Source organism: Panthera uncia (genome assembly GCF_023721935.1).
Source record: "Panthera uncia isolate 11264 chromosome A3 unlocalized genomic scaffold, Puncia_PCG_1.0 HiC_scaffold_11, whole genome shotgun sequence".
Taxonomy (NCBI): Eukaryota; Metazoa; Chordata; class Mammalia; order Carnivora; family Felidae; genus Panthera; species Panthera uncia.
The window spans coordinates 88,706,605-88,727,830 of NW_026057578.1; the positions used below are offsets into that span (position 1 = coordinate 88,706,605).

Sequence of the window (21,226 nt, forward strand, 5' to 3'; positions counted from 1 at the left end):
GAGTGGTTGGAAGCCAGCATGCACAGCTGCCATGATGGATGATGCAATGTCATAAGTAATGAGGCAATCAGCATTAAATAAATGGTATCAGAGAACTGCAGAGGCACAAAAGAAAAACAAACAGCCCAAATCCCAAACCATCTTGTTTCAATACAAACAGGTTTCAAAGCATGACACTGTGAGCAGTAACAGTGTTGCTGTCTTTTTCTTGCTGGGAGAGATAGAACATTAGCCAAAAGAGCACAAAGAGATGTTTCCTGCATCTGAACAGAACCACTTGGTGCCTGGACTCTATGAAGAATCTTCACATGTAGTGATAGAACAGTAAACAAATATGTAAATGCCTCTTTGCTACTGATGATTCTAAATCTTCATTGATTGATGTCAACATCTCACATGAGCCAATAAATTTTGAAATACATTTTAAAGTCAAATTGTTTAGGTAGACAAGGACCCCGACAAAATGCTTTTCCAGGGCTCTGCACAGCAGGGGTGCCCTTGGTCACTGGTGGTCTTGAAAATTCTTACAGTGGACTGGTGGCAATAAATACCTCATTGGAGTAAGTGCAAGAGGGACTGAGAAGACAAAAATTGGAGACAATGAATATAGACTAAGTTTTAAAAAGACTTTTGCTGTAAATAAGAGCAAAGAAACGAGGCAGAAGTTGGAGGGGTGTGTGGGGTGAAGAGTTGCCTTTTTTTAAGTGTATGCTGAAAGGAATGGTTCAGCAGAGGGAGGAAAAGTTGATGTTGTAGGAGCGAGAGCAATTTCCTTGAGTAGGAAAGAAGGGATGGGAATCTAACAGAGAGAGGTTGTGGGGCTGGCCATGGAGAGGGGCATGGGCATCTCAGCCTGGTAGCAGGTAGGAAGGCAGACTATGTGGGTACAGGTGCTACCCGGTGTGTAGGTGTGGTGGTGAGTTGGCAGAAGCTCTCTTCTCAGTATTTCTATTTTCTCCATGAAACAGGAAGTGAGGTCAGTGGCACAGTGAGTGTATGGTGAGAAGGTGATACAAGTTTGAGGAGGTGAGAGTGAGGAATCATCATCTGGCTGAGGATGTGAGGGAGCAGGCCAGGGAAATGTGGTAGGATTGCTGGCTGCCCTGACACCCACTTGAGACTGACAAGACTAGTGAGACCAGTTTGGTTTTTGTTATTGATACTGTTTTCTCTATTCACACACAACTGCATGAGTGTCAGCATAGCATAGGCATGGGATTCGATCTAACCAGGGTTAATGTGCTGTTATTAGTCTGTTGCCTCTCAGCTCCAAATCCACCTTCACTACTTGATGGTGATGTTGGCACGTTCCTCCTTAGCCAGATGATATGATGTTATGCTTCATCAGTAGAGGGAACTAGAGGAAAAAGGGGGCATTTCCTGGTTCCTATGAGCTTTTTTTGGAGGAGGCTTTTGTAGCACACAGTGGCGGGGCAGTGTGCAACACTTCTTCAAAGGCATCTTCCCAAAGCACCCAAAAGGTGAATTGCCAGCAAGTCTTTCCAGCAGACACGTCAATGACTTCACTGCTCATTGAGTCATAGGTCTGCACCCTGTCCAACAAGGTTTCAATTTCAGGTCCAGTGGTAAGGGTGGTGTCCCATGTTCGTTCCACCCTTGGGTTTTTTTTATCTAGCCCTGGGGGTAGTGACTCCTCCCTATACATGCAATTCGTCTATTCTTTACACTTTCCTTTTTTTTTTTTTTTCTTTTTTTAAAGTAGGCTTCATGCCCAGTGCAGAGCCCAGTGTGGGGCTTGAACTTGCGATCCTGAGATCAAGACCTGAACTGAGATCAAGAGTTGGAGGCTTAACCGACAAAGCCACCCAGGCACCCCTAGGTTTCTCTTTACTCCTTAATAGTCAATCCCCATTAGAGTTAGTAATTTTTTATAGTAAGCTTTCCTTTCCATTCTTCCCTGGTACTATCTTAGTTTCAGAAACAAAGAAAAGCACTTTTGACTTTTGGCTCAGAGGAGGTGAGGGTGCAACAGTCTTTGCTTGTCCTGAATCTAGGTGTATCCTACACCAGTGGCTTCCACCATGCTGCCTAAGTTCAACCCCAATGCAATCAAAGTTGTATACCTGAGGTGCACCAATGGCGAAGTGGGTGCCACATCTGTCCTGGCCCCAAAGATTGTCCCATTGCGTCTGTCTCCAAAAAAGATTGGTGATGATATTGCCAAAGCAACTGGTGATTGGCAGGGTCTGAGGATTACAGTGAAACTGATCTTTCGGAACAGACAGCTCCAGACTGAAGTGGTATCTCCTGCTTCTGCCCTGATTATCAAAGTCCTCAAGGAACTTCCAAGAGACAGAAAGAAGCAGAAAAACATTAAACACAGTGGAAATATCACTTTTGATGAGATTGTCAACATTGCCTGGTAGATGCGGCACCGATTTTTAGCCAGAGAACTCTCTGGAAACATTAAAGAGATTCTGGGGACCACCCAGTCTGTGGGCTATAATGTTGATGTCTGCCACCCTCATGACATCATAGATGACATCAATAGTGGTTCAGTGGAATGCCTAGCTAGTTAAGAACTACAAAGGAGAATATTTCAATACAGGATCATTTGACAGCAACAAAACAAGAAAAAAAAAGGAAATAAAAGCAAGAAAAAAATCCAAGATTTCATTATATTTTCAAAACTTTGAGTCTCACTCATTTAATCCCTAGTTGCCAAGGAGATGGTAGTCATATGGACAGTAAGGGGAGTGCATTAACAACGAAGGGACAGCCATGGTGGAGAGAAAGGCTGATCCACATGAGGACTTTGAGAGTCCTGGTATATCAGGGCAGGCCTTAAGGAGTGTTGTTTACTTGAGTAAATTGATGGAGAGGATATTGATACTAAGGTTGGACCCTAGAACACTAGTGTATTCGTTTGCTAGGGCTGCCATAACAAAGTGCCATAGACTGGGTCTGGAGGCTAGACATCTGAAATCAAGGTGTAGCTGCGGTGGATTCAGTTGGTATTAATAATGTGTGTCCTCCCAAATTTATATGTTGAAGTCCTAACCCCTAGTATCTCAAAATATGACCTTATTTGGATATAGAATCTTTATAGAGGTGACTATATTTGGAGACGGGGTCTTTAACAGAAGTAATTAAGGTGAAAGGAAGTCATAAGAGTGGGGCCCTGATCCAATAGGATTAGTGTCCTTATAAGACTAAACACCAAAGAGCTCTCCCTCTCTGTGCACGCACAAATAAGAGGTAATGTGCACACACAGCGAAAAGGTTGCTGTCTATAGGCCCAGAAGAGAGCTCTCAGTAGGAAACAAATCAACCAACATCTTGATTTTGGACTTCACAGCCTCCAGAACTGTGAGAAATAAATTTCTGTTGTTTAAGCCACCTAATCTATGGTATTTTGTTATGGCAGCCTAATCAGACCAACACAACTGATTTAAATTATGTCTGCCCCGTCAGAAGCCAATTTCCCCAGTTCCATCTCTATTTCCCCAATATCACCAGTGCCTGGCATGGTGCCTCTCACATAGTGGGCACTCAATAAATATTTGTTGAATGAATGATTAGTAAATCAATAAGAAGTGTTATTATCCTCATTTTATAGTGGAGAAAATTGACAGATATGAAAAGATACTTAATAATTACAACCCAGAGATACAAATGGCATTTTGTTGATCAAAATTAACTAAAAAATCAAATAACATGTTCAGGCACCAATTACATTAGGAGTTGCTTTAGCTGGTTAGTGAAAAGGGTCGTTTTTGCTCTGAATTCACTCTAGTATCCTTTCTCTAATCAGGATCAGAGATCTGCCAATCCACATCTGGTTCCTTCCCTATAAATCAATGCTCTCAGAGTCACCAGACAGATACAAATCTTAGAGGAATTTCATTGCAAAGGCAATGCAGGGATATAAGAGGGTGAGTATTTGGTCATCTCCCAAGATACCTCACAGGGTGGCATTCCCTCTGTCAAGGGTCTGGTCCACACCCCACTGGTTTAGAAACTGGATCTGTCAACACACTGAGTGTGGATCCACCTCATTGTTCTCTTTTTAATTAAGCTCAGAGCTGATGCATGAAACCAGAATGTCTACTTATCAATTCACAAGAGGATTAGAACCACTTCTGTGTCTGGAATATTTGTCTCCACATGGCTGGCAGGTTCTTTCACTGAAGACAGACCTCTGAGGAAGGCAAATTATCAGCAGGTTGCTTCGTGAGCATGGAATCCAAATGAGGGGAACAAGTTAGATGATTGAAATTTATAGTGGCATTAAGCTGAGAAAGCCTGACACGGTCATTTTTTACTGTAGGTATGGCCATACCTATGGCACCAGAATATTTACAACCATTAGCTGAGAGGCCATCTCTAATGGGCATTTCTTAAAAGAGCTCTGCTGATGTTTGCCATCATGATGCCCCTTTTTCTATGCTTTCATTGCCAACCAGTCCTGCTTTGATGACCCTTTAAATCTTTTTCTTTGCTTAAACTTTCAGACTTATTCTTTTTCCTTAAGATGACTTTATATCTGTTCTGATCTGTTTTGTGTAGTTGTAGGGTTTAATTCTCTACAAATAAAGGATAACTTTATTTCTTTAACTTACACGTACTTGAGGGAGGCCTCACCTCACCAAATTCCTCAATAACCAAATAGGTATTTTCTGTTCTTGTATTTTTACCTTATCTTACTTCATTCAAAATATATATTTGGGGGAACTTCTTATCAGACACTGTTTGTCCCATCTTTGTACTAGGTCAAATTACTTATTTTCTCATTTGTAGATAATTTTCATCTTAATTACTACTTATTGATTTATTAATTGGGTCACTGATTATTTCTTCCTGGTCACATGATTACACAAGAATAGTGTAAATGGCAGTAAGAGCAATCCTGAGACATAGTGCTTTTCTTTCCATAATGATAAATCTTTGCTAGAGTCACCTTTAAGTTACATAGAAAATACATAAACACATGGCCTTATTCACAAAAGAGGTGGCAGGCTGGACTTGGCCCACAGACCACAGATTGCTGAGCTCTGATGTGTATTATCATCTTGGCCCAGGAAGGCACATGGGTTCACAATGTTTAGTATAGTGGAGGCAAACCTTATAGATGCAGGTTGCAAGCTTAGCATAGTTGTGTAAGGTGCTGCTTGTATGGATTTTCAACTGCACAGGGGGATCGGTGCCTCTAACCCCCGTGCTGTTCGAGAGTCAATAGTACTACTACCCTTGGTAGACATTTCCAAATAACAATTCTTTCTCCAGGTTCTGACATGCTTTCTTAGGGGCTGGCAATTCCAGATGAGCCACAGTTAATGATTCATTCATTCACTAAATATTTATTAAGCACCCACTAAGTGCTAGGTACTGTACCACAGACTCAATGAACAAAAGTAGACAGAGACACTCCCTTAAAGGAGCTTATTGTGGAGGATGGGGGGAAGAGAGAAGTCAAATGTTGATCAAATAATCGCATAGGTAAATGCAGAATTGCAACCTGTGATCAATACTATGAAGGACAGGTGTTCAGTGGTATGTGTAACTTAACCTCTTCTGTGGGAAGATGAGTTGATAGGGGAAGACTTTTGCAATTTGAAGGAAGATGAGAAAAACTTTCATGGCAGAATTACTATAGACCGGAAACAAAATCTGTATGGCTTGAGCACACAGATGAAATGGGACTAGAAAGGTTAGAAGAACCTAAATATGGAAAGTTTTGTAGACAGCATTGAGTTTTTATCATTTCCTTGTTTTGTTTTGTTTTTGTTTTCATTTTTTTAATGTTTATTTATTTTTGAGAGAGAGAAAGAGTGTGAGTGGGGGAGGAGCAGAGAGAGAGGGAGACACAGAATCTGAAGCAGCTCCAGGCTCCGAGCTTTCAGCACAGAGCCTGACGTGGGGCTCGAACTCACGGACTGCGAGATCATGACCTGAGCTGAAGTTGGACGCTTAACCGACTGAGCCACCCAGGTGCCCCAATGTTCATCTGTTTTGTATCTTGAATTCCACATATGAATGAAATCATATAATATTTGTCTTTCTCTGACTGACTTACCTGGCTTAGCATTATGCACTCTAGTTCCATCCACGTTGTTGTAAATGACAAGATTTCATTCTTTTTCATCGCCGAGTAATATTCCATTGTGTATTTATGTGTGTGTGTGTGTGTGTGTGTGTGTGTGCACATACATCACATCTTCTTTGTCCATTCATAAGTTGATGGACATTTGGGCTCTTTCCATACTCTTTCCAAGCTGTTATTAATAGTGCTGCTATAAATATTGGTGTGCATGTGCCTCTTCGAATCAGCACTCCTGTATCCTTTGGATAAATACCTAGTGGTGCAATTGCTGGGTCATAGGGTAGGGTTTTAATTTTTTGAGGAACCTCCATACTGTTTTCCAGAGTGGCTAAACTAGTTTGCATTCCCACCAGCAATGCAAAAGGGTTCTTCTTTCACTGCTTCCTTGCCAACATCTGTTGTTGCCTGAATTGTTAAGTTTAGCCATTCTGACAGGTGTGAGGTGGTATCTCATTGTGGTTTTGATTTGTATTTCCCTGATGATGACCAATGTTGAACACTTTTTCATGTGTCTGTTAGCCATCTGGATGTCTTTGGAAAAATGTCTGTTCATGTCTTTTGCCCATTTTTTCACTGGGTTATTTGTTTACTGGGTGTTGAGTTTGATAAGTTCATAGATTTTGGATACTAACCCTTTATATGATATGTTGTTTGCAAATATCTTCTCCCATTCTGTCAATTGCCTTTAGTTTTGCTGATTGTTTCCTTCTCTGTGCAGAAGTTTTTTATTTTGATGAGGACCCAATAGTTCATTTTTGCTTTTGTTTCCCTTGCCTCCAGAGACATGTTGAGTAAGAAATTGCTGCAGCCAAGGTCAAAGAGGTTTTTGCCTGCTTTCTTCTAGAGGATTTTGATGGCTTCCTGTCTTACACTGAGGTCTTTCATCCATTTTGAGTTTATTTTTGTGTGTGGTGTAAGAAAGTGGTCCAGTTTTCCCAGCACCACTTGCTGAAGAGACTGTCTTTATTCCATTGGATATTCTTTCCTGCTTTGTCAAAGATTAGTTGGCCATACATTTGTGGGTCCATTTCTGGGTTCTCTATTCTGTTCCATTGATCTGAGTGTCTGTTTTTTGTGCCAGTACCGTACTGTCTTGATGATTACAGCTTTGTAATACAGTTTGAGGTCTGGGATTGTGATGCCTCCAGATTTGGTTTTCTTTTTCAAGATTGCTTTGGGTATTCAGGGTCTCTTCTGGTTCCATACAAATTTCAGGATTGTTTGTTCTAGCTCTGTGAAGAATGCTTGTGTCATTTTGATATGGATTGCATTGACTATGTAGATTGCTTTGGGTAGTATTGACATTTTAATAATATTTGTTCTTCCTATCCAGGAGCATGGAATATTTTTCCAGGTTTTGTGTGTGTGTGTGTGTGTGTGTGTGTGTTCTTCAATTTCTTTCATAACCTTTCTAGTTTTCAGTGTATAGACTTTTCACCTCTTTGGTTAGATTTATTCCTAGGTATTTTATGGGTTTTGGTGCAATTGTAAATGAGATCAATTCCTTGATTTCTCTTTCTGTTGCTTCATTATTGGTATATAGGAATGTAACTGATTTCTGTGCATTGGTTTTATATCCTGTGACTGCTGAATTCATGGATCAGTTCTAGCCGTTTTTTTGGTGGACTCTTTTGGGTTTTTCATGTAGAGTATCATGTCACCTGTGAAGAGTGAAAGTTTGACTTCCTCCTGGTTGATTTGGATGCCTTTTATTCCTTTGTGTTGTCTGACTGCTGAGGCTAAGACTTTCAGTACTATGTTGAATAACAATGGCGAGAGTGGACATCCCTGTCTTGTTCCTAACCTTAGGGGGAAAGCTCTCAGTTTTTCCCCATTGAGGATATTAGTGTTGGATCTTTCATATATGGCTTTTATGATCTTGAGGTATGATCCTTCTATCCCTACTTTCTTGAGGGTTTTTATCAAGAAAGAATGCTGTATTTTGTCAAATGCTTTCTCTGCATCTATTGAGAGGATCATGTGGTTCTTGTCCTTTCTTTTATTGATGTGATGTATCACACTGATTGTTTTGCAGATATTGAACCAGTCCTGCATCCCAGGTATAAATCCCACTTGGTCATGGTGGGATTATTAAAATTACAAAATTATTAAAAGAATAATTCTTTTAATGTGTTGTTGGATCTGGTTGGCTAGTATCTTGCTGAGGATTTTTGTATTCATATTCATCAGGGAAATTGGTCTGTAGTTCTCCTTTTTAGTGGGGTCTTTGGTTTTGGAATCAAGGTACTGCTGGCTTCATTGAAAGAGTTTGGAAGTTTTCCTTTCTCTTTCTCTGTCCTCTCTCCACAAAACAGCTCCCTACCCTCCACGGCTTTTCTCTTCCCCAGTTCACCTCTCAAAACTGTGCACTTGTGAAGTTCTGTAGCTCAAATTATGCAGATGGTTGTGTTAATCCTCAGATCAACTTCCTAGGTGTTCAAAATGGTTTAGTGCTGATCTAGCTGCATTTCAGGGATGAGAAAAGCTCAGGGTCTCCATGCTGATCCACCATCTTAACTCCCCTCCAAATTATTATCATTTCAATCAAAGTTAGAAGGGAAGGATTGGGAACACTGCCTAAATAATATCTTTAAATATTGAATTAAGAGTAAACTATCCTTTGTATCTTTTAAAGATTTAAAAACACTTAAAATTTTTTTTTTAACATTTATTCATCTTTGAGAGACAGAGTGTGAGTGGGGGAGAGGCAGAGAGAGAGGGAGACACAGGCTCCAGACTTGAGCTGTCAGCACAGAGCCTGATGCAGGGCTCAAACTCACGGACTGCGAGATCATGACTGGAGCCGAAGTTGGACGCCCAACCAACTGAGCCATCCAGGCGCCCCAAAACACTTTTCCTTTTATTTCTTTCTTTTCTTTTTCTCCATATGCTTTCTCTTTCTGATGAGTTGACTTTCAAGTGCTTAAGCGATTCCTGCATCCCAAGGTTTCTATGGCCAGGTTCATGATATTTTTTTCTTTCTCTTTAAAACAGTCCTATGGAATTTTTTTACCTTGTGTTCCCTATGGTTTACTTAACATTTGACCCTCCAGAAGTGTGTGTGTGTGTGTGTGTGTGTGTGTGTGTATACACATACATATGTGTAAAATACATATATGTATATGTTAAAGCAACCAGATTAGGTCCAGGATGGAGTTGCTCATGCTAAGCCCCATGTCAGCAAGTCAAAACTTAACTAGTTTCTATGTTCCGTTCTTCTAGAAAAGGAGGGCTTTTCTAGAAGCCCATCAATGCTTGCCTGCTGAACACAAGTTTTCTAACCTGGCTCTAAGACTTCTCTCTGCTCCATATAGGGAAACTAACCCTGCTTTAACCAATCAGCAAATGTCCAGTATAACTTCCTTACTCCTGTTCACTTTGGTCTGTAAAAATCTCTCGCCTTGTACAGATCTTCAGAGCTGCTTTCTATCTGCTAGGTTGGATGCTACCCAATTCATGAGTTGCTGAATAAAGTCAGTAAGATCTTTAATATTTACTCAGCTGAATCTTGCTCTTTAACACAGTGTTAAAAGCAAAAGACCCAAGATGGAGTCACAAATGCTAATGTCAGCAAACTTAAGACACTTTAGGCTCTCCCAGAAACGAAATCTTAATCAGGAATCATCTGATTAACACTAGTTAGGTAATATGCCTGATAGATACCTGCCATCTCCTAAAGGTAACCAATGTGCTTTTGTGCTTAGCACAACTTCCTTGTTCCTGCTCCCTTCCAGCCATAAGTCTTTCATTTTATACAGCTCCTCTGAGCTCTTTTCTGTTAGGTTGGATGCTGCTCAATTCATGAAGTGTTGAATAAAGCCAGTAAGATCTTTAAAATGTACTCAGCTGAGTTTTAACAACATACAACACACATGCAATTATTTTATTTTTACAGTTTATTTTGAGAGACAGAGAGAATCCTAAGCAGGTTCTGCATTGTCAGTGCAGAGTCCAATGCGGGGCTCCAACTCATGAACTGTGAGATCATGACCTGAGCTGAAGTTGGATGCTTAACTGACTGAGCCACCCAGGTGTCCCAATATGAAATTATTTAAAATAATTCATAAATGAAATGTATTTCCACAAAATATATATCTGATGGATACAACTCTTATCCGAGGAGGGTAGATGATAACTTGTCTTAAATCATTAGTTTATCACATAAAATGTTCACATAATATTTCCTTTTTGCATTAATTTTCTTCTTGTAGCCTTTAAAGATAATTTTAGCCTTTTGTCCTATATGGTTGAAATGCAAACCTTTTTTTTTTTGTGTGTGTGTGTGTGCATGGCTTTTTTGACCCCTGTTTTCCTGTTTCCTCTGCGCTTTTACCACTAAAATTCAAGGACAGTAAAACACGATTCCTCTTTTAACACGACATAATGCCTTTCAACGCTCATAGTCATGAACTGCTGTGTGGTCTAAATAAACGTCTTCTTATTGTGATGGTAAAGCCAAGGAAAGGAGAATGGAACTAGGCCAAGTGGACAACTGATGGGGGGGGGGAAGGAACTAGGGGAAGAAAGGGAAAGGAAGAGGAGGAAGTGGAAGAAGGTAGGGAAAATATGGATAACGGAGAAAACTGGGAAGAAAGAGGGGTTAAAGAGAATCCTCCAAAAGCCAATTTGCCTCTACCCTTCAGGAAGTCTGAACTAATACCTGTCCCCACAGTGGTCAATTCATTTATTATGTTAACTCAGAATTTAGGCAGCCATTAGTATTTAACTACTTTGACATAGTTAGAATATTGCTCCATGGAGTGTCCCACTGTAAGGGGACACAAGAATCTGGCTGTGCCTTTACGAATTTTGTGTGGAGCTTTCCCTGTGCAGGAGTGTCCACAAATGTAATCTGAAGGTGGACTCTGGGCTGAGATCCTAAAGGAGATTGTAGTGAAATTTTCAGTGCCAGAGACTCCTTTCTGAAGGTTTTAATCTTGCCCAGCCTCTTGCTCTGCTCTATTGGAGCCTCTGCTAATCCAGTCATGTAGCATTTACGACATCATTGATGAATGCAGATACTAGATATTCTTTAATTCAACTGTATCTTGGTTTGACTACATTCTGCAGTGGATAAATTAGCCACTTCGTGTTTTAACTTCCTCAACTGTAAAATAAAGGTTAAAATACCACCTACTTCAAAAAGGGGATTACAAAAATCGTTACTCGATAAACACATAAATGTAAAGCACTTTGAACCATGCACATAGTAATCGCTAAAAAATGTGAGCTATTATAACAACAGACTTAGGTTAAAACTGTTATTGCAAACGTGAACTGATCTTTTATGCCAGATTTCAAACTTTGGTGTGGGGACTAATGGGGGGTGGTGTGTGTCCTGAGAGTCTCTCTGCAGGTGTCTGTGACGTCAAAACTATTTTCTTAATACTAAGATGCTATTTGCCCTTTTCATTCTCATTTTCTCAAGAAGATGCAGAGGAGTTTCCAGATCTATGTGAAAAGTGATAACGTGAACATACAGAAGCAGCTGGAGAATCCAACTGTCTTCTATTAAAGCCATACATTCAAGAGATTTTCCTCATTAAACTTTTTTTTTTTGGAAGCACTTTGTGCTTGTCATAAAAAATGTTCACTTGTCATGAAAAACATTGTTTGTGTTAACGTGTAATGTATTAAATATTCTAAAACTGCTTTAATTTCGAATACAATAAGTATCAATATAACCTACAGAAACAAAAGCTCTTTGCGATCCTTAGTAACTTCTAAGAGTGTAAACAGAGCCTGTGAACAAAAACTTTGAAAGCCAACAATGTGGTGCAACTCGCGATTGAACGAGCGTGGACGGCTTGTGATCGCCACAACTTCATACTTTCCAGCCTCTGTGCTTTTTTCTTATGGTTTCCAGTCAGGACTGAAACTCTCCCATTTCTGCCTGCCAAGGTCCTACCTCCTTTTAGGGCATTTTGTTCTCCTTGACACTGGTCCAGATTTCGCGCCCTTCTCGGTACCCTTTTTCCCCAGTCCACTGCGCCCTCCGGAAAGCCCAGCCCTCGCAGGGGCATCTGCCCTTCTCAGCTTGGGCTATCACTTGCTTATCACTTGACTGAGACATTCTTGCGGGCCAGGTCTGGGTTTCTCCAGACCAGGGATGCTCCTCCCCCGCACTAGCCGGGCCCAACCACATTAGACCAGTAAGGGACGGTGCCTGGGCCCAACTAGGCCCCACAGGTTCACCGGTACCGGGAAAAGAGTCCACGGTCCGTAGCGCGGTAGCGGAGCGGCGACGGCTCAGGGAGAGCCGCCACGCCCAGCCGGGAGTCCCGGGAGCTTCCAGCCGCGTAAGGGGCGGAGCCGCGCGCCCACAGGGGGCGTGGCCTTCGGCGCGCGCGGGAAAGGGGCAGGCGTCGCATGCGCGCGCACAGTCGGCGGCCGCGCGCAGCACGCTTGGGGCCCGGATGGCGGCGGCGGCGGCTGGAAATGGGACACCCCGCGAGGAGGAGGGGCCCAGTGGGGAGGCAGCGGCCCCGCCGCCGCAGGCCCCGACGAGTGTGCCCGGAGCTCGTCTCTCGAGGTTGCCGTTAGCGCGAGTGAAGGCCTTGGTGAAGGCGGACCCCGACGTGACCCTCGCGGGACAGGAAGCCATCTTCATTCTGGCACGAGCAGCGGTGCGGCGGGAGCGCGAAGGCCACACGGGGCTGCGGGGCGGGGAGGTGGCGAGGGGCGGGGCCGTGGCGAGGGGCGGGGCGTGGGTGGGGGTGGGACCTTCCTGGGGGCGGGGCTTAGCGGCGTCTTGGGAGGCTTGGGGAGAGGGGGAAGCCGGGGTGGAAGAGGCTCTGGACTGGGTGTAAGAAGAATGCGGAGGTGAGGGGCCGGGGCCAGATTCTGAGATAAAAGTCTAGGAGGGAACACTAGGGGAAAGAGACACATACTTTCAGTAGTTGTATTGGTTTGTTAACACACCTGCCTCTTCATTAGGGCACGGGCAACGACTTTAAATTGCTTTTACAATGCCTGACACAGTTTGTGGGAATCTCAAGTGAATGAGTCTGGAGAATTTACAAGTGAGGGAGCAGGAACGTGTCACGTCCTACTGGGGTAGAGGGAATGGGAGCAGATCGTCATGAAGTCCAGACTGAGAACCTTTCCATGCACCTGAGCACCCCTCACCTCCTTCCCACCACTCAAATAGAAGAGCTCACAAGAATTGTGCTAGAACCCATTGCTACAACTCTCCCCTTGTGCCTCACAGGAATTATTTGTGGAGACCATTGCAAAAGATGCCTACTGCTGTGCTCAACAAGGAAAGAGGAAAACCCTTCAGAGGAGAGATTTGGGTAGAGTGTCACTGTGGTATTTGGTATCTGGGGGCAAAGAAGGGAGGGCTGGGGGAAGCCACCTCTGTAAGATGAAAGGTGCCACATCCCTTTGGACTGCCACAGTGATAGAAAGTCCTACCCTTAGAGCCCCAGTGCTTTGGGTGGCTGTATAGGTGGTGGGGTAGGGAATGAAAGGAGTCCATGTGTTGCTAAAGCTGATTATACCCCTTTATGCTGTCTGCTATGTTGAATCAGACTTGACACTTCTTTTTCCCATAGAAACTGGGGGTGTGATTTGTTTCTTTTTAGTTGGCAACCCTTGTACATGTGTAAACTTTTGTGTACCTTAATTCCACTTTCCCTTCATTTTGCCAGACTCTTCTTTGATGACTTTCAGAGCAAAGGGTTTCCCCTTACCGAACAGTGTTTACCTAGGGTTTTCTACTCTTGTAGAGAGGCAGCTGATATGTAAGATTTAGTGGTGGAGTAGAATGGATTCACAAAAGCAAGGGACAAATTTTATAAATGCCCTCATTTGCATAAAGCCTCACGCCCTTCACTATGTGGGTTGTAGTTTTTTTTTAAGAGGTTGGTGTCCAAATGACCAGAGTTAGTCAGGTGTCCCTTTACATTGTGTTTCAGATAATGCAATAGAAGCCGTGGATGAATTTGCTTTTCTGGAAGGTGAGTTCTCTATGGATGGATAATCATTTCCACCTGTCTTTCCCATGCTAATGAGCTGAGTTCAAAATCTTATAAAACTGCTATTTGGTTCTTCCTTGTCTGTATAGTGATAATTCTTTCTACTTCCCATTAAGATGGGAAAAACTAATATGTTAAATCTGGTGAGATCTAGCAATTCTAATTCTCTTGGGTCATTAGAACTTCTTCCTGAAAATTGCTAATTATAAAAAATGAGAGGCAATATAAGGACTCCAGTGGAGTTAGGTGCATTGAACAGTTTGATTCATACTTTAATCTCCATTCCTAGATATAATCTTCCCTGTATCATAATGCTAGAGATCAGAAACAATTGCCAACATTTAAAGGGTTGCTTCTTGTTCTTTTTTCTTCTTCAGTCTGTATAACATTATTTAAAAAAATTTTTTTAATGTTTATTTTGAGAGAGAGCTCGCATGCTTGAGCGAGAGGGGCAGAGAGAGGGGGAAAGAGAGAGAATCCCAAGAATCCAGTACTGTCAGCTCAACGCGGGGTTCAACATGAGCTGAGCCGAAATCAAGAGTTGGACTCTTAACTGACTGAGCCACCCAGGTGCCCTATAGTTATTATTTTGCCACTGGGAGATTATGTACTTGCCTGTTTGTTGTTAAGAATTTTGGATTAAGTTGTGTACTAAGTCTTGTCATTGAAATAGAAAATATTTGAGATACCTTATTTTAGCTATCTTCTTTCAGGGCTATTTCTCCTATTTAATTACTATATCTGATCAGCTTATTGTTCCCTGCACAAATTCTACTTGAATATGTGAAAGCAGTGCACTTGGAGTTCATTCTTGCCCTTACAATACCAGGGTGTTCTCATTATCTCTTTCAAGCCTCATTATCTCCACAAATCCTTTGTGGCTTTATTTATTTCACTAGTTTTCTCTTTTGTTCTGTGTCATATATATCACTATTTTTCTCTTTTGTTCTGCGTCATATAATCTGGGCCTCTCACCCTTTTGATACATTCTTTTAAATGTGTTTCAAGATACATTTCCATAGCTAGCTTCAAGTCTAGATTATTGAGTATTCTTTCAGTTTGTAGGTCTGTCTTAACCCTTTTTTTGCTTACTCATTTTTCTTAGTAACTTGTTACCTGCCTACCTAAGGAAGGCAGCTTCTTGTGACAGACTTCCCATCAGTTCTCCAAAAATGTTCAGAGCCTGCTTTACCAGCTCACTTTTAGTGACCAGTTTTTCAGAGTATATAATAAGATATGTATTTTAAAGAGATAACACTACAGACCTGTGGATGATGAATTGGAGGGTACCACAGAATAGAAGTGGAGAGATCTTATGTAGTTTTCCCCTCTATCCTCTTCCATGGCATAGAACTTAGCTTGGATTTTTATTTTTATTATTAATTAATTTGTTTATTTAAGTTTATTTATTTATTTTGAGAGACAGAGTGTGAGAGCACCTGCACAAGCGGGGGAGGGGCAGAGAGAGAATTACAAGCAGGTTCTGCACTGTCAGTGCAGAGCCTGCCTTGGCTGGTGGGGGGCTTGAACTCAAGAAACCACGAGGTCATGACCTGAGCTTAAACCGAGTCAGGGCCCTTAACCAACTGAGCCACCCAGGTGCCCCTTAGGTTGGATTTTTCATAAATGGTCATTTATTGAGTGGTGGATGTATTCATTTTCATCTTCTGATCCAATAATCTCAGTAGTTGCATTCCTCTGTTCTCTCTACATTAATATATCTGAATTTTGGCCATTTTAGCATTTATAGATTCAGTATTCTCTTATTTTGTACTTGGTAAAATAAATGTTCTTATGTCCTTAGATGTATATGTTCTAAGTAGAAAATTATTTTTTTTCTTTTTTAATCAAGGCGATATGTATCCATGCTTGAAAATCAAATATCTAATGTCTAACAATGAAATGCAGCTGCTGCTCCATGCCCTTTTGTTGTTTCTGTTTTTTAGCTTTTTAAGTGGTCACTTACATTTCTAAATAATATGGTTCATCTTTGGTTTTTCAACTATACATGTTATCTGTTAACTTCCTGCTGTGATAAATGAAGATTTGGGTAATCTGTACTGCTCCATAAATCCCTCTTCCCCCCTTCTGATTTTTGGTAGTTATGTCATTATTTTTATAATGTTGGATATTATAAAAGGAACAAATTGTTCCTTTGTTACCTTTACAGTTTACATAACACTAAAATATCTATTTTTTTGGTTAACTCTCCACTTTGGAAGGTATAACTATCAGTGAGCCTATCTCTTCCTTTCCCATTTTTTAACCCACTCTTAACTCTCACTTAGTGTCATTTATACTTATACTTTGACATTGTCAAGGCTAATAACATATCTTCTTGTCATAGTTAAATCTCCCATGCTTTACCTGTAGGTCAAGTAGTTGAAGAACAGTAATGTGGACACTACCACTACCCTTCCTGTCCTTTAATCCCTCTTAGACATGTCTTCCCTGCAGGCAACTGTTATTAGTTTCTTGGGTAATTTTCTGGATGTTATATGCAAAGGTATTGATATATGTATATTCTAAGCCTTTCCTTATGAACACAGATAACAAATGTAAAGGCAATAAATAACAAAATGAACACCATTGTAACCACCAGCTAGGTTAAGAGATAGAATAGCATCAGCCCCCAGAAGTTCCATATATATTCCTTCTTTGTGATAGATCTTCTTTCCATCCCCTTTGCTGACTTAACAGTATCCTGACTTTTTGGTAATTACTTACTTGATTTTTCTTTATAGTTTTAGCATATAAGCATGTATCCTTTAACAGTAGGATTTAGTTTTATATTTTTTTGAACTTTTTAAAAATGTAACCAAATTATCTATGTGGTTGTACATATCTCTTGTTTGTTTTTTGTGCTGTATGGCATGTGATTGTGTGACAGTATTACAATTGAGCCATTAAAAAAAATTTTTTTTTAATATTTATTTTTGAGAGAGAAAGAGAGAATGCAAGTTGGGTATGGCAGAGAGAGGGAGTCACAGAATCCAAAGCAGGCTTCCAGACTCTAGGCTGTCAGCACAGAGCCCAATGTGGGGCTCGAACTCATGAACTGCAAGATCATGACCTAGCTGAAGTTGGATGCATAACCAACTGAGCCACCCAGGCGCCTCACAATTGAACCATTTTAATGTGGATATTTGGATAACTTTTTTTTCTGTTATAAACAATTCACTATGAACATTCTTACACATGTTTCTCCAGGTGTGTGTGTGTGTGTGTTTATGTATGTATGTATGTGGGTATAGATAAAATTGCTGGGATATAGGATATGTACAACTCCATCTTTTGCAGATACTGCTGTCTAATAGATACTGTTGTGTCTATTCCCATGCCCATACTTCTTGCATGCCTGATTGACATTTCTACCAAGAGCATATGATAATTCCCATTGTTCCTCATTCTCACCAACACTTGGGATTTAATTTCTGCCCGTCTGGTGGGGATGTTAATGATAATTGCATAGTACTTTTAATTTGCATTGCCCTGATTACTGGTGACATCTTCTCATACGTGTGTCCCTTTTTTGGGGGTGAGGTGGTGTCTTATTTTTATCTTGGATATTTTGTCTTTTTCCTTATTGATTTATAACTATAACTGTAATTATATATGTATATGCTTTTTCTCTTTTCTGGATATGAATCTTTTTCAGCATATGGGAAGCAGGTATCTTTTCCTGGTTTAGACTTGGCTTTTCACTGTTTAGAGTGCTTTTTGATAAATGAGGTTATTTTTTTAAGTTTATTTATTTTGAGAGAGAGGGAGAAAGGGCATGCACAAGTGGGAGGGGGCAGAGAGAGAGAGAGAGAGAGAGAGAGAGAGAGAATCCCAAACAGGCTCCACACTGTCAGCTCCGAGCCTGATGTGGGGCTTGACCTCACTAACCATGAGATCATGGCCTGAACTGAAGTCAAGAGTCGGATGCTTAACTGACTGAGCCACCCAGCCACCCCAATAAATGAGTTCTTAATTAAAGATAGTCAAATGTGGGGGACCTGGGTGGCTCTGTTGGTTGAGCACCTGACTCAGGCTTAGGGCATGATTTCATGGTTAGTGAGTTCAGGCCCCACGTCAGGTTTGCTGCTGTCAGCACAGAGCACACTTCAGATCTAATGTCCCCATCTCTCTGCCCTCCCTTGTGCTCTGTCAAAAATAATTAAAACATTAACAAGAATAAAGATAGTCAAATGTATTAATGTTTTTCTTTATAGGTAATGCTCTTTGTTTTCCTGTTTAAGACTTTTTTCCCATCCATGTCATGAAGACATTCTCCTATATGCTAAAATTTTTGTAGTTTTCTTGTCTTTCATAAAACTTTAGTTGACTTTTTGTGTATCAGACTGAAGTGAGGGTCAATTTATTTTTTTTCTTATTATTTACATAGACACTTTTCCATATTATTTTCTTTGCAGTGCTACTTTTGTTAGAAATCAGGGCTGTTTCTGGGCTTTCTGTTGTGTCTATTCCCATGCCCATCGCAAACAGTCTCAATTATAGTTGCTTTATTTGAAAGAACAAATCTTCCCACCTTCTTTAAGTGTCTTGACTATTTTAAGTTCTTTGCACTTTCATGCGTATTTTAAGATCTGCTTGTCAAATTCCATGTAAAAAGCGTATCGGTGGGGATTGTATTGAATCTGTAGATTATTTAGGGGGAGAAACTATATTTTTACAATAGTGAATCTTTCAGTCCATGAACATGGTCTGTTTCTCCATTTATTTAGATCTTTAATGTTTAAAAACCTTTTTTTTTTTAATTCATTTTTGAGAGAGACAGAGACAGCGTGAGTGGGGGAGAAGCAGACAGAGGGAGATAGAATCCCAAGCAGCCTCCACACTGTCAGTGCAGAGGCTGATGCGGGACTTGTACTTATGAAACCATGAGATCACGACCTGAGCCAAAACCAAGAGTCAGATGCTTAATTGACTGAGCCACCCAGGTGCCCCTTTAATTAAGGTTTTTTTATTTTCTGGGAAGAAATCTTGATGTATTTTGTTAGATGCTTTTCTTTATTTAATAATTTTGATGCTCTTGTTACTGGTATCTTTCTAAGAAAAAATTAATTTTCTGAATGTTGATAGTATAGAAATATAATTGGTTTTCTGTGTTAATTTTGTGCCTAGCATCTTGTTTACCTCTAATGATTTCTGTTGATTCTTTTGGATTTCCTTAGTTACACAGTAATATCTACTAGTAGTGACAATTTTGTGAAATTTTCCCAATCCTTTTCTTTTTAATTTCTTCTTGCCCTAGAATCTCCAGTCTAATGTTGAATAGATGTGCTGATAGCAGTCATCTTGATTTCAAAGGGGAAGCTTTCAGTGTTTCCCCATTAATTATACTTAACTCTAAGGTTTTTTGTAGTTTAATTTTAATAGATTGCAAATGCTCTATCAATGTTTATAAAGAGAGATTGGAGATTTTTTTCATATCGAATGTGAGCCTCATACAAATTAGTTGGAGAGTATGTATATCTTTTTGATCTGTTCTTTAGAAAATTTGTAAGATTGGAATTATTTCTTGTTTGAATGGTATAATTCATCAGTGAAGCCATCTGAGCCTAGAATTTTCCTTGTGGGAAGATTTTTGATTGATGTTTTTGGATGGTATTGGGACCATTCTGATTTTCTTTTCTTTTCTTGAGGTCGTCTTGCCCTGCTTCCCCCCATAAGAGTTGTAGTTTTTCTAGTAATTTTACATTTTATCTAAATTTTCAAATTTGTCGGCATAAAGTTCTTCATAGTACAGCTGACCCTTGAATAGCACAGGTTTTTTGTTTGTTTTAAATTTATTTATTTTCAGAGAGAGAGCATGTATGTGCAGGAAGGGCAGAGGGAGATGGAGAGAGAATCCCAAGCAGACTCTGAGTGCTGTCAGCACAGAGCCTGATGTGTGGCTTGAACCCACAAACCTGTGAGATTATAACCTGAGCTGAAATCAAGATTTGGACGCTTAACCTAGTGAGCCACCCAGGTGCCTCTGTTTGTTTTTAAAGTTTATTTTTCTTTTTCTTTAGTACTTTCTGTACCCAGCATGGGGCTTGAACTCACAACCCTAAGATCAAGAGCCATCTGCTCTTCTGACTGAGCCGGCCAGGCACCCCAAGTGGGCATTTTTTTTTTTTTTTTTTTTTTTTTTAAGTAGGCTCCATGACGAGTGTGGAGCTTGAACTCATGACCCTGAGATTAAGAGTCACATGCTGTATTGACCGAGCCAACCAGGTACCCTAAATGGTACAGGTTCGAGCTGCTTCAGTATATGTGGATTTTTTTTACAGTACAGCCCTATAAATGTATTTTTCCTTCCTTATTTTATTATTAACATTTTTTTCTAGGTGACTATATTGTAATAATACAGTATAGTAATGCATATGACATACAAAATATGTGCTAATCAACTGTGTTATTGGTCAGCAGTAGGCTATTAGCAGTTAAGTGTTTGAACATTTTATATTTATAAATTGATCATTGTTACTTTTGTTTGTGCTTTTTGCCTTAAAGATTATTTTGTTTACTATTTTTAAAACTTACAAGCTTTCTTTTGTTAGTATTTGAATAGTGTGTATTTTTCTCGTTTAAAAAATTTTTACCTTTCCATATTTATAAACGGTATAATTGGATTATTTTTAAATAATATAAATATATATATATATAAATGGGTTTAAATCTACCATATTATTTTGTGTTTCCCATTTGTCCTATTTTATGGGTTTTTTTTTTTTTTCAGTTTTTTGCCCTTGTTTTAAGTATAATTTGTTATTTCATTTTTCCCTCTATCCGGAAAGTATATACTCTCTCTTTTTTTTTAAAGTTATTTATTTTTTTTGAGAGAGAGAAAGAGCAGGTGAGCGTAGCACAGGGAGAGGCAGAGAGAGAGGGAGAGAATTCCCAGCAGGCTCTGCCCTGTGAGCGCAGAGCCAGAGCAAGACCTAGAACCAGAATTGGGGTTTGAATTCCTCTAGTTCAATTCCACATTGTTGCAAATGGCAAGATTTTATTCTTTTTCATCACTGAGTAATACTCCATTGTGTATATATACCACATCTTCTTTATCCATTCATCAGTCGATGGACATTTGGGCTCTTTCCATACTTAGGCTATTGTCAATAGTGCTGCTATAAACATTGGGATGCATATGCCCCTTTGAAACAGCACACCCGTATTCCTTGGTAATGCC

General features: G+C 40.2%; 1 protein-coding gene and 1 pseudogene across 4 annotated transcripts in view; both read left to right on the forward strand.

Moving 5' to 3' along the window:
* Positions 1-2,017: 2,017 nt before the first annotated feature.
* LOC125936333 (60S ribosomal protein L12-like) lies at positions 2,018-2,540 on the forward strand (annotated as a pseudogene).
* Positions 2,541-12,445: 9,905 nt separating this feature from the next.
* The window catches only part of POLE4 (DNA polymerase epsilon 4, accessory subunit), a 128,198-nt gene continuing 119,417 nt past the window's right edge, over positions 12,446-21,226 (forward strand). For 3 of the 4 annotated variants that reach the window (XR_007462260.1, XM_049651792.1, XM_049651793.1), the window contains exons 1-3: positions 12,446-12,690; positions 13,275-13,359; positions 13,984-14,025. Coding sequence is in view for 3 of the 4 variants with exons in the window: in XM_049651792.1 (XP_049507749.1) it covers positions 12,481-12,690; positions 13,275-13,359; positions 13,984-14,025 (337 nt within the window). In the remaining variant the exon portion in view is untranslated. Of the gene's footprint in view, positions 12,691-13,274; positions 13,360-13,983; positions 14,026-14,466; positions 15,369-21,226 lie in introns of those variants that run through there. The other variant, XM_049651790.1, reaches the window with a different exon arrangement.